This window comes from Caloenas nicobarica, chromosome Z (genome assembly GCF_036013445.1).
Source record: "Caloenas nicobarica isolate bCalNic1 chromosome Z, bCalNic1.hap1, whole genome shotgun sequence".
NCBI lineage: Eukaryota > Metazoa > Chordata > Aves > Columbiformes > Columbidae > Caloenas > Caloenas nicobarica.
In genome coordinates this window covers 61,244,982-61,258,851 of record NC_088284.1, presented here as the reverse complement: position 1 = coordinate 61,258,851, position 13,870 = coordinate 61,244,982, and the positions used below count along the sequence as shown (strand labels likewise).

Genomic DNA, 13,870 nt, shown 5'->3' with positions numbered 1-13,870 from the left:
ATTTCATAAAATTAAGGATTACCTAAACCTGAAGGCCTGATCACCTATATCTTTATCCCAATATTTAGTACACATGATGTCAACAACATCAAATCAGTGTATCATAAAGGACTCAGTGAAATACAAACACTTCTCTACATAAAAGCCTAATTAAAGTTAGTATCTCATAAATTTCTGGAAACTTAAGGGATGACTCCTGAAAACCAGCACTGGAGTGCAGTTACCCACTGGAGTTAACAAACATGCCATGCATTACATTATCAGTGTAAAAGCATTAGCTTAGTAGGCTTTTTCTCCCCAGTTTTCTTTCTGCCTTCTAAGAATTTTCCAAGCTAGCACACAATCTAGTTCTTACTATTTTCTAAAACACTCTACAGAACTTGTCCAACCTACTTGTCGATAAGTGCATCTTGTACAAAAGCTGAAAAATACAGAATACTTTTTCCCAATCTTAAGACAGCTCTTGCCTATTGAAAGGGTCACTGAGTATATGGTACTTCTTCCTTATTTAGAAATTAAAATGTATTTTCATTGACCATACTGCAGAGTACTATACAGTCAAATAAATATCCAAGTATTTAAAGCTGTTAGAGTGTTAGAAATACTACAGAGCAGATTCACGAACATACTCTCGTTTTATGCCACTCTAGAGGCAAAAACTAGTACCAAGTGGGGAAAACATATTTTATGGTTACTTTATATCTCAGGCAGTACAAATCTAACCTGTGTCAACACAACATTCCAGCGCAAGTGCCTCTAGGTAAAACACAAGTGAAATTTTGAGGAACCAAGTTACTTGAATGTTTTCAGTTAAGATTATGCTGAAGTTCTTCACTGGAACAAGGCCTCGGGTAGTTACTTATCTGCATAAGTTGAGTATGGAAGATGCGAAACAGTAAGATTTGAACATTGGTCCAAAATCACATGACAAATCGATGCCTGAATTAGAATTATAAAATAATAGCTTCAGGCTACAGTCCCTGCACAGATCACTAAAACAATTATCCCATAAACACTCCATACGCTAGACAACAACTGCATCCCGGCTCCCTCAAGGATCAATTTCTTAAGTACAATTATTTTGTACTTAAAAAAAAAAATAAATATTACACATACTTCCCAGCCAAGAAAAAGCATTGAGTTAAACCCCACTGGCATTAAAAACAAGTCGCTTCCAATACTGATGATTTAAAAAGCAGCTTCAGATTCTGACAAAGGCAATGATTACACTATGGGCTAGATTTTGGGGGTTTTATTTGGAACAAAAATACCACTATGATATCTTGGAACTAGGATAATATATTAGACAATTCTCTGTACCAAGACCTTGGGGAACTACTCCTCATTAAACACAAGTTACATATTTTCTGTGTTTCATTTTGGTCCGTAATTATAGTAACAGAAGTTCAACTCCAGAAGATAATCTTACAGAAGAGACACCTATCTCCCCAGCAAACTTCATATCCAGTTTGCCTACCGACTCCACAGCTACCCTTGAGAAGGCTACTGAGAGGTTTCACTAATGCACCAGGAACATAATAATGATAACTTGATAATGAGAAATTATACATGCCTCTCTCTCTAAGACTGCAGTTCTACTCACTCCTTTAAGAAGTAAAATATTATATTTTAAAGCTAAGACAGCTGCACAGTTAGAGTTGTAAGGTTCATCTAAAGGACAGTGAGTCTTAATGATCACCATACATACCACTGTCCAGCAAATGAGGCATAAATGTTAGAGGAACTGGTTTGTATTCCTCTTTTGAACCAAAATAATGGCTACTTTTAGGCCCTGGCATCTGTAGATATGCACTCTAAAGCAGATAAGAGCTCCTTGTGGAAGATGTCAACGGACAAGAGCCACCAGTGGCAATAATCAGAGCTGTCAGTTCTAAAAATTACTAGTGAGCAGTCACTAGCCCACAAGGTTGACTACAGTACTGAACATTCGGAAAAAGTTGATATTTTACTTTTCAACAGCTCTCTTTCCTAAATACCTACGAAAGATTCTACCACAACTTTGTAAAGTTGTTTGTGTCTTCAGGATACCACATGCTATATAAGTGCTAGAACTTACGGTAATCAAATCTTTAAAACTGAATTTAAATAAATAAGAAGCAATGTAGGTACCAGAGGAGAGAATACACATTTTTCTATAATAATACCATATGAAAAATGCAAATGCTGTACTTCATTAATGTATACTCATATAAAGGCAAAGTATTTTTAAAGAAGTAAAACTCCATTCAAAACTAGATCAGTACAATATGGGAGTGAACAGCATACTGCAACTTATAATACTAATGTGACAAAAATAAACACGCTTCTATCAGTTGGTTATCAAATTTTTCTCTACCTCCCAAGTGACACCATAAAAAAAAAAAGTTAACATTTCTTTCTGAAATAAGTAAGAATCTTCAAGCAGAATCTGGCATTTCAAGCTCTGAAGCAAAAGAATCATAATTGCATCTACAAGTGTAATTTTCTCCTATTTCAGCACATTTAACCTATTTATGACATTACTGAACAAGCCTTACATGGCTTAACTGCTACTATCAGCTCAAGCACATCTCACAGGATGCTGAGTGAATGTAAAAAACAAAGCAGCTCTATTTTATGTTATAGCAGAAGGAAAACCACAGCTGTAACATCAGCAATTTTCACAAATCAAACTTGTCCAAGCCACTCTTTCAATTCACAGTACTTTCCTCTCTGTTTCCTTATCTTACAAAGTAAAAAAAGCAAAATGACATTGAACTTCTGAGTTGCATTTAAAACACTAAAAAACCTATACAAAGAAACCCATACTGAATTCAATCTATATACTATTATTATACCATTTAGGGCAATAGGAAATCTTAGTCAACTTGAATCTAAAAACAGTTTCTAATGTTGCATGCCCAAATATTGCTGGAAAGAAATCTCTGGAACCAATCAATGTGCATCCAAAGTCAGTATTCTTTCCCCTTCTGCTGAATTTGCCTTTTTATTGCTTAAGTGAGCAGAAATACAACTGCATTAAATACAGAAGAATAATATTACCACAAGCTAATATACCGCATTGAGCATAAGACCAAGGTTCATTACATAAAAATTATAAGTATTTTGAGTGTGACATAGAGCTCACATTGTACTGCTGCACTTATTTTTCTAAACTGGCAGTCTGAGCTATAATTTCTGGGATTGATTCCTCAGTACCCAGTATTTCTCATTGTTCAGTCCTTTAGACATTAATTCTGCAAATATAATCATAATAAGGGAGACTGAGAAGTCAGACATACTATGAAAGAAAAGGCTTCAGAGAGGGTAAAAAAAAAAAAAAAATCAACACCAATAGACCACAAAGAAACAATTAACCATTTTTCTGTAGAAGAAACAATTAGATCTTAAAGAAACAAATAAAAAAGCCCATGCAGTGATAAAAAGACAAAACTCAATGTCCAAGTGATCCTGTGCAAAAAATGACAATTTCTGAAAAAGAACTCTTTATTAATAGTGAATCCAGAAAGTCTCTGATAAGATTTAAGCATGCTTTTAAATACGGTAGCATTCTACTTGCAAAATTATGATTTCAAAATGGTTGACAGTATCGAAGAATGCTGCCTTCATATTATTAATGGCCTCTGATCACCTCTATTCACAGAAACTTCCTAACAGAACTCCAGTATCTGAAGGAATTCAAAAATATTAATTTGAATATAAATTATCTGTATTAGAAATGGCTACAGACTCTCCAACTCGGGGAAAGTGACATAATTTGCCGGTGAACTATAAAGCCCCAATTTCTTAGTTTTTCTTAACAACACTAGCCCATATCTTCTTTTGCTTACATTTATGATTTTATTGGACTCAGATAAATTAAAATATAAACTAATGTATCAATATACAAATCCTCCTTGTAAAGGAATAGACGAACTCAACAGTTATGGTACTAAGAGACTACAGTATCATAGCCATTTGGGGCTTCATTTTTGTTCAAGAATCACAGAGAACGAGAACTGAGTTTGTGAGCATGCTGAATCACATTTCTGGTAACTCCAGAATATGGATCAAGCACCTTCATAAGGAGGAGCATAGTCATCAGTACATTGGTACCGATTACTCCCCTGATAGCTGACAACATTCTTAAATATGATCAGAAAAATCTCCTTTGACTGGCACTCATCTAGCCACAGATCCTTAACTCGCATGACAGCATGTGCCAGGAAAGCCGAAGAGGCTTCAGGTTGCCAGTCTCCCTCAGCAGTTCTTCAGTCTCTGCCCTGGATGTAAGCATTCTGCTCACCCAAAATCTATTCCCTCTATTCTGGTGTTTTCACGAAAGCATGCTGATAAATTAGATCACAATGAGAAATGCATGCATGAAAATAATATCAAATCCCAGTTCCACCGAGAAAATACCAATAACTGCCATGTTCCATTAAACTCTTAACCACTTCCTTCAACCAATAAGCAGACAGGTGCTTAACAGATACTTGAAATGATTCTAAGACAAAGTTTTGTTTCCTAACAAAAATACACCCTTATCTACCAGAAGGACAATTGTCATATAACCAGGAAACACTGGAAGGTATATGACTTACTGTTGGGATGCTGCTACTTTCACGTAAAAGTAAGACATCAGGAAGCTGACAAACTACTGAATAAGGTGGCAAACGAAGAGCAGGATCCTTGAGATTAACAAACCAGTGTCATCACATCATCATCTAGTCAGATTATATCACATAAAATCCTTGCTTAAATAGAAATTTTACACTATGTTTTAATCATAATGTTGAAAAAGCATCAGCAGGCAAAAAGAATATAATCTTTAATTAAAAAAGAGCAATTTCACTGCAAACTACCATATATTTAAATCTTTAATTACTTTACTAGATGAATCTTAATACTATCCTTTTTGTGTAAATTACCATAACACTTTCTGAAATATGCTCTGTCTAGCCCTCAAGGTATCCAAACATATCCATATATGATATAGATCATGGGCTAAGCTGCCTCTAATTTTCAGAAAGATGCTTAACAGCTAATTGCCTGGCAAAACTGAGGCTCAGATAAAAAAAGAAAGAGAGAGTGTATGGCTTCCTCAAACTGGAGAGATGGAAGAAACAAATCAATGACTTCAGGCTTGGAACAAGGAGGAAGATGTACTGATGAGGGACCAGTTAAAATTACGGCACCCAGCTCAACAATGCCTAAAATGGTGCTAAATGAAAGCATAATACTCCTTAGTTAAAAGAAGAAGAATGAATTAAGAGACATGCTGTCTCTGAAGTGAAGACCGTTTATGTGTAGCTGTAAAGAAACAGCTATTTTTGACTAGAGGTAATGATTTGGGGGGAGGAAAAAGATCAGGAAGTCCCGCAAGACCCTTGTATCACTTAAAATATGAAATAAGAGCTCCAAGCAAAATGCAGGCACAAATAACAGGTAAACACTGAAGCGTAGAGCAATGCTGGAGCCGGACATGTAGCCACAGACACAATATCAACTCTGTTGAAGCGAGAGGACCAGTCTCCAGTTCTGCTAACTGAAGAGATTCTAGAGAACAGTACTTGAAAAATCTGTGCATTACAGAACCAAAATGCTAAGACAATATGAAAAAGAAATGTATTTGGTTTCCATATTGAAGGACAGGTTTGATGCACAGTTTGATAAGTTTCACAAGCCAGATTTGATAGAATAATGTAGCTTTATTCATCAGCTTCGGCTGGCTGTATATGTGATTGCTCGGTAAAGCAGATTCATTTTTTATGTTTTCTTCAGAGAAGCAAAGCCCTTTCTTGGGTAAACTTCTTGGCTTCTGCAGCCTGTCTGCACAGGATGGTGGATCTCTAAATTTAAAGCACTCAATTAAGCTCCCAAAAAGAGCATCTGAGAAATTCTGAGTAATGTTTTAGCTTTTTCAGCCACTGTGGTATCTAGTTATAGAGCACTAAATTTCATGGCTGCAGAATTACTTACTTATATTGCACAGAACTCTGTTCTATATATCGCTGTTGTTTATCAACACTATTTCTGGACATGCTTCTTTCTCTTAATTTCTACTTCACTTTATCACTTCATGTGCCTGAAGGCACTATACAGTAACACGCATATCTCCAGTCTATAGAGGAGAACTGTACAGGCATACTCAAAATGACTGCTTAATATTATGCTTCTTATTTATGCAATTAAGTTAAACAACAGAATTTCGTGGTCACTATCCAGCATTAAAATGAAAAAAAAACCACAAAAACACCACCTTACAGCACCTAAATGCCAAATCAGAAGCCCAGTCTTACACATTAGACCACCATTTATCCTGCTTCGAGTTGGCTCATGCCAACTAAAAGTAAGCGGAAAACTGCTCTAAGAAAATTTCTCGAGAATTGTTCTGCTGGGAAGTCAGAGAGGAGACCTTTTGCTCCTTTCTATTACAGAAAGGTTATTTTCATTATGTCTAAAAACAGAGCTATGTTTTTCTACATCTTTTTACGTTTGTGCAAATATGGTGCTTCTAACCTCTTGCACACTATTCACTACTTGCAAACCTGCACACCACTCTGATACAGTTAAAAGCATATACAGAAATATGAGACATGTAGGTGACACATGCATCAAAATCAGCTTTTAAATGACTATTTCAAATCCATAGAGTAAAGTGGATTTACCAAAACTACAGGAAGAGAGATGTTCATTCTTTCCATATGAAACTAGGCAAAGCCTGGAAATCAAAACATACATAAAGACTCTTGATAACCTTTTGATGCTATCCAGAAGTCTGTAGCCTTTTCCTTGAATGAGAACTACAGTATTTTAAGACACTGACTCCCAAATGTCCAGTGTCTATCAAAAAACAGACAAGGAAAATGTAGCTTTAAAGCAGTATAGGTGACTATATACCTAAGATCCATATCCAAAGCATTCTTATGTCACTTTTATCTATGTCTACACAATTAAAAACTCCTTCTTAAACAGAACTGCTGTGAGTTCTAATAAGGAACATTTCATCGGCGAATATATTTGTTTTAAATGGCGTCTTATTTTTCAGAGCTCTTTGCAAAGAGAGATCCAATGGTTTTAGAAGAATTTGAGTGAAAGCAGGCAAAAAGAACATGACCTGTCTGTGGATTCAGAGGCCTTGCTCTTTACATTTCCCATGCAGAAACAAATTATTTCATCGAGATTGTTTTTGCAAATGCCTACACATATCGTCTCATGAAGACAGAAAGATATAATCAGAAAAATGTAATAATTAGTACACTCACCTTCGTCACTAGTTGCTTGCTGTTTAACCAGAGTCATCGGAGATCTAGCTGGGGGTTTATTTAGTGGATGACGCCAACTCTTAGATATTTTCTTTCTTTCAAGTTCTGCTGACTGAAAAGGAAAAAACACAACTAATTTAGTATGTAATTCTGCAAAGTTAATTTTGATGAACAAAAACATTCTTCTGTAAACAAGCACAGATGTCAATTCTGTAAATACAATCACAGTACTTGAAGCACCTTTAGTGTACCAATAAAACATTTGTCTCTAATTCAGAATATATACTTCCATTAAAAAAGAGCAATCCTTGTCAAACACAAGTGGTTTGAGGCATAAGTTACTGCAGCCCTTCCCAAATTACAGAGCATAAATCCTGCTTTGCTCAGGTGATGTTTGAGAGGAAGAACAGCCCAAATAATTCTGCAGAACCAGAAGTACAATACAGCGGCTAACCCTGGCTAGAGAAATGAAGCAGAAATCCACTGACTTCATTTGTGAAAGAGTGCAAAATTCATGAGGAAATAAAAAAGTGCAGCTTTCGCAACTCCAGAACTGAGTGCTGGTGAGGGAATCACGAAGTAAACCAGCTGCTGATGGTACCCGGGGGTTCAGGAGCAGGGGAAGGGCAAGCACACTGGCAGAAGAGTGTGAAGGACAGTCTCACAAGATTCCTACGGACCACAGCATTCTGCTCCTCAACACCCTGAATCTAACCTAGGAGGTTACACACATGCCCCTTAACTGATTCGTGGGTTGAAAATTACTACTATAAAATGGGAAGTAAATTACAAAACATCGTATTTGCTGTGATAAGCAGAGGGAGGAAGATGTGGTTAAAGCACAGCACAGGTTTATGATCTAGAAAAAGTTACCAACTAAGTAAAAAGGGAAAGAAGATCAGACTTTCTAATTGCATCTGTACAACATGCTTCTTCAGTTAAAATGAAAGAGTATGCAATTATACTGGAGAATACCTGAAACCTCATATATAAAAGCCTGAAAGGCACATAAGGACATAATCTCTAATACATGATGATTAAAACACTGAGATGTTTATCGTGGTCCTTATTATTACAGTGGAAGGGTTGGAGCCAATATTATTACAATGCGTAACAGTGTAAAAATATCATCAATGCACTGTCCATGTCTCTGAAAGGGACAGCATGATTTTACTTCAACTTCTAAAATGTATTTCCCACTAAGTCTGGCAATGTGGCAGTGGATTTCCTGCTCTCTCTCTCTCTGCCAAAGTGGGACTGAACTCACAACTTCGAAAGCTACCGGGGCTATCACCACAACTTAATTTTTCATTATGCTTTTCCAAAGTCAAAGCTGCCCACCCTTCATAGCAGAACAGCAAGAGTAAAAAAAGGACTGTAAGTTTGTAGGTGCCCCAATAAGAAGACATTATTAAAACTACTATTTAAAAATTCCTTTTATTAGAGGTATATTTTCCTTCAAGTGCTTCCTTTACATGTTTTAGGCTCTTTCCAAAATCCAAGAACAGAAAGTTTCAGACCCTAAAATCATACTGCCTATATTATCCTGCTATAGCCATATCTTGAAGAGTCACCTTCTCCAACTTCACTACGGTGGACACAACTTCAACGAAAGCAAGTCCGTAAGATTTCATAAACTGTGTGAGATAATACAACAGAATGAAAAGCAAACTTTCTTTCCACCTATCTTGATGCAGAGACGCTCCTTTGCTTTGCTTCACCCACTTCTTTGAGAAGGGCATCAGTACAAAAATAAATTACCATGTGCTCCCACACCGTTATATTCTGTCCTTGGACAGTAAGTCTCTCAGAATCAACTCATCCTGCTGACATTTTACCGGCATACTGTTAACTCTCCTTGAGACTCAGTCAAAACAGTCACTTCTTGAAACATAAATACATGATACCAAATACAGCAGTCATCTCTAAGAATTTCAGTTTCATGTCAATAGCAATAATTAAAGCTGATAGCCTTGTTCATACTGGCAGGCAGTGAACATGAGAATAGCTTGAGAGGAGCTGCTGACAGTTCAGATTCAAAGATAAAAAGTGAAATTACTAGATATTTAAAATAAGAGGGAAAATATGTCAACATCAAGCTCCAGAAACATTCTGCTTTTAGATCCAAATTCCCATTCTTACCAGAATACTTCAAAATATGTTAAAATTAGCATCTGATTAAAATTGTGCATATTCTTAAGTACTTTATAATAGCTATCGGGTCTCATTAGAAACATGTTCGCTCACATTTCATTAAATTAAGAATATATTACTATAAAGATGTAATTTGCTTCACATACACTGGATGTTTCCATGCCATCTTCTTCATCCTTTTTTACAACAGGCACTTCTCTGTGTTCCAAGCTACTTCCACAGCTTTCTAGGTCACTGACATCATCCTCGATCGAGACATTTTCCTCCTTATCTGTGTTTTCTGCTTCAGAAGCATGTTCCTCTGACTTATGGTATACTATGGATGAAACAGACTGATTCTGAGATTTCAAACTCTCTTCTTTTCTACAGCTATCAGAAGCGGGCATGTAGGCCACAGAATCTTCATGTGTGAAGTGAGGATGGCTGGAATCTGTCCTGTCCTCATCTTTCAGTTTTGTTTTCTCTAGTACAGGAATAGGGCTCGGAAGTAAGTCTGAAAGGATGCTTCCTGTAGATCAAGAATATGATTTGTTAATAAATCTCACTTTATATCACTGTATTTCACTTCACAACCATCTGAGTTATTTGAAGTCAATGCATGGTTCCTCACTTAGAAATCATACTGAAAACCATTTGGTACAAGGACATACACATTTTCAATCTCGAGTGTGAAACAGAGTTTTAATCATATAATTGGTATTTTTTATTGTTGAATATTGTTGATGTTGAAGGGTGAAATTGTGTGGATTTTTCCTTTATTAAAATTCTTCATGTGCTGATGCTTGCATGGGATGGACAGAACAACGGGTTAGAGAGGTCACAGAAAAAACCCATATTCCTGAAAAACTCTATGGCACAAACTGCAGTGAATTTTGATTCAGCAGCAAATCCAAGGCACTGAATAGTTTCTCTGAAGTCCCTTACCATTCTTTCTTTACAATGGTTATTAAACTTGTTTTTCTGAAAAATTGCCTTTTCAGGTCAGGTGAATATAAAATTTAGTAATACTAAACATATCCAATGCCAAAACATAATCTCTGGGTACGAAGAGTACTGCCTCAGCTGAGCATAATGGGCGTAATAGCCAGAGATAATGCAGAACAAATGACCATCTCCAAGGTGCGTACTGGAACTTCCATCATCATGCTGAAAAGGCCATTTTCCTTACAATGGTCCAAGCACTACCCTTTAATAGCACAATGGAAAGAGGATAGCACTCCACCCTTCTCTGCTTTTCCTTCCATTGTCAGTGAACGCAGAATGGCAGCTAACTAAATACTAATTTCTTGGTGGTCACGAACACTCGAAACCTCTGTTAAAAGCTGGGGAAGCTGTAAAGGAATAGCACCTTTAAGAAACAAAAAAGATCAGTAGAACAGACCTGGAAAGGCTTTGATAGAACACCAACTAATCCGTATGCAGGAATTTCTAAGCTTCCGTATTGGAATACTTAGTTATCTTTACGTGGATCAGTCCTGGTGTTTACCACTTCGAAATAACCATATCTATTAATATTCACAATCAGGGAAATACTCTTCATAAGCAATTTGCAATTAAATTTTAAATATTAGACATAAAACCAATGGGACTTCTCACAAACTTCAAGTTAAAACTGTTTCCCTTTCTGAACAGGAATGTGAAGACATACCTGAACTACAATGAAATGTGGAACAGAAGAAATAAAGTCCAGAATAGACCAAGTACATAATAGTTGTGGGGAACAAAATAACTAGCCTTGGCTTGGCAAAGCCTTTATATCTTGAATTGTCAGACAGCTCAACAGGAAATGGCAAGAAAACTGCAGTCTCAAAATGGAGTATTTTGGTGCACTAGTATAAACCACTTCTAATACGCAGCATTCTTCATGTAAATACATGGAGCATACTACTACTGTACTGTTTGCATAAATGTTAAGACACTCTCTTTAATTTCTGTATCCAAAAAAATGCTGTAAAACCTATCAGTCTATTGAAAAAATATGATTTACAAAACCTCCTCCTTTTTGCCCCTTTAAAAACCACTTCATTAAAACAGTTTAAGTGATATTACTCTCAGCTCAGAATATTAATTCTGTCATTTTCTCATTCTTACTGAGTATCAATCTTCTCTGCATGACTTTGTAAGCATTTCAGTATTCTACTTAGGATAATACTACACTTTAACATGCAGTGATTAGGGGCATTAGAGTATCAACAGCCTACAACTCACATGTGAAACATAATCAGTCCTTATCTCACCTGCAACCTTTACATTGTCAAATAAATGTTGATCCAGCTGCATTCTACTACTGTTTTCTTCTTGCCCAGAAGGCACTCCTGTGTTTACCAGTCTCACTTTTTTTCCAGGTTCTTCATTGACCTTGAAACCATCAGTAGCTGCTTCAGTCACTATGATTTCTGCACCAGCTACCACAGCAGATACTCTCTCGTCCTCTGGAGTTTTAAGCTTTTTAGATCGAGATCTGGTGTGCTGGAAGCTGTTATAAGAGATATTGCTGTCAGAGTAGAATGTCTTGGATAAGATAAAATGTCTACCAATATTTAAGTCCCTTTCAACTGCTTAAAGTGGTAAAAAACTGACAATTTTTCATCTTTTTTGTGCTGCGATAGTGTTTACAATTTATTAAGTGATAGATTAACAATTGATTGGATTTAACCTTCTAATCTTTTATCACCCTTCTACAGCAAAGTTATTAAACTGTAAAAGTAAAATAACCTTAAGTAACTATTACTTAAACAGCATCCAAACTGGCTTTTTAATGAATCATTCTTTCAAGTCTGAAAAAGAATAACCCTTACAAAAGTAATGAAGACAAAACATCCTCAGCTGCACTAAAAATCAGGTGGTATTTCCTAATTCCCATGCTAATAAAACACAGTCTGGATATCTGTGTAAAATCAATATGTTTAGATATCCTAGAAGTTTTTATACGCATTTTAACACAAACAGCAAGCATCTGAAAGAATGAAAAATTCTGATCACAAATATTTTGAATGGCTACAATATCAAGCAATATATTTTGTAATGCTGTGTAAAAAACCAAAATCTTCACCATAAGTTTTTGCATTCTCAGCAGCAGAAGGGAAAGGGTAAAAAGCAGGAGAAATGGCACCCTCTGTCAGAAACTGGTTTGTAATTTCTGTGCTTGGGATAAAAGTAACAGGAGATTAGTCCAGTTTCAAATTCAACTGTGTTAAATGGGAGGACATTTTTATGTACTTCATCACACATCAGGTTTCAAAACTCCTAAACATCAAGTGATAAAAGCCCAACTATGGCAGGTAAGCCATGACTTTTACAAAGGTCTTGCATCTTAGACTGTAGACAACTCCAGAAAAACATTTTGCTACTGCTTACATTTTAGCCTATGTTCACCAATGTATGTCTTTCAACACCCTCCGTATAAAATAGCAATTTCCAGAAAATCTGCCAAAGTATGAGACACCCGTCAGTTCACACTGTAATATAACAGTGTATTACTGTTTACATGCAGTCATTAGATGTTCTATTGTAGCAAAGTACTTCAGCCATAAATGTCAGAGTTAAGCTCTCCCTGTCACTACATTTATGAATGTTTCCACAGATGGTATTTCTATTTTCATTCTGCTGAAGCTTGTATTATTCCCATAATCAAAATGACAACAGTTTCAATTGACACATTACACTAGAAATGAACCTGAATAAACATTTTATCGTCCCTTTGTAATACACATTGTTACCATGCCTGAACAAAAGCCAACTCAAGAATTAAGCAGCATTTGAACTGTATTTATTAGCTTAGCTAAGTGCATAAAATCAGCCCATGCGATCCTACGATAAAACTTTGAACATGATTATTATAAAGTCTTTGCTTATAGTTAAAACTGGTAACCCATAAGGGTTCTCCCAAATGAATCACCACTGGTCCAAATGTGAACTGGCAGTTACACTGTACAATACATCCAGTGAAACTTACTACAGGGCAAAATGGCATTTAACTAGCTAAACAACAGAATTACTCTCTGTGTTTGTCCAGGTTAATATTACACACATTATACATATACTAACAAATTGGCTGTGCAGCAGCTTCACTAGTTGTCTTCAAGAACTGACTCTACCTCACAAATTATTCTTGCCCAGAACAAACCCTATCTTGTATTTCTCAACTACAATGTTCCACTACGGTGGCAGTTGGTCCTCTTCTTTACAGGTTGACTTTCTTATCATTTTACTCAAGAAACACATTAACTTACAGAGAAAATGAAGAAATTCAGCTTAAGAGCAAGTTAAAAAAGTAACCATATTGTAAAATGATTTGAATGAGGAAAAAATGTCTTAAAAAATCAGTATTATCTTTACCCCAGCAAACTGCATTCAACAGTAAGTATATAGCAATAAAACTGCCCACCCTAGGCTAGAAATTAGATATAACTTTATTAGATAATGAAGCAGAAAATTCATAAAGATCCTGTTAAGTAAGACAGGAAAGA

The 13,870-nt window shown here is 36.0% G+C and overlaps 1 protein-coding gene across 3 annotated transcripts in view; it reads right to left on the bottom strand.

The window, feature by feature from the left end:
• The window catches only part of KDM4C (lysine demethylase 4C), a 265,656-nt gene that overhangs the window by 109,366 nt on the left and 142,420 nt on the right, over window positions 1-13,870 (bottom strand). For 2 of the 3 annotated variants that reach the window (XM_065655476.1, XM_065655478.1), the window contains exons 10-12: window positions 11,639-11,877; window positions 9,548-9,909; window positions 7,248-7,359 (exon numbers count right to left, since the gene is read on the bottom strand). In XM_065655476.1, coding sequence (XP_065511548.1) covers window positions 7,248-7,359; window positions 9,548-9,909; window positions 11,639-11,877 — 713 coding nt within the window. The remainder of the gene's footprint in view (window positions 1-7,247; window positions 7,360-9,547; window positions 9,910-11,638; window positions 11,878-13,870) is intronic. The other variant, XM_065655477.1, reaches the window with a different exon arrangement.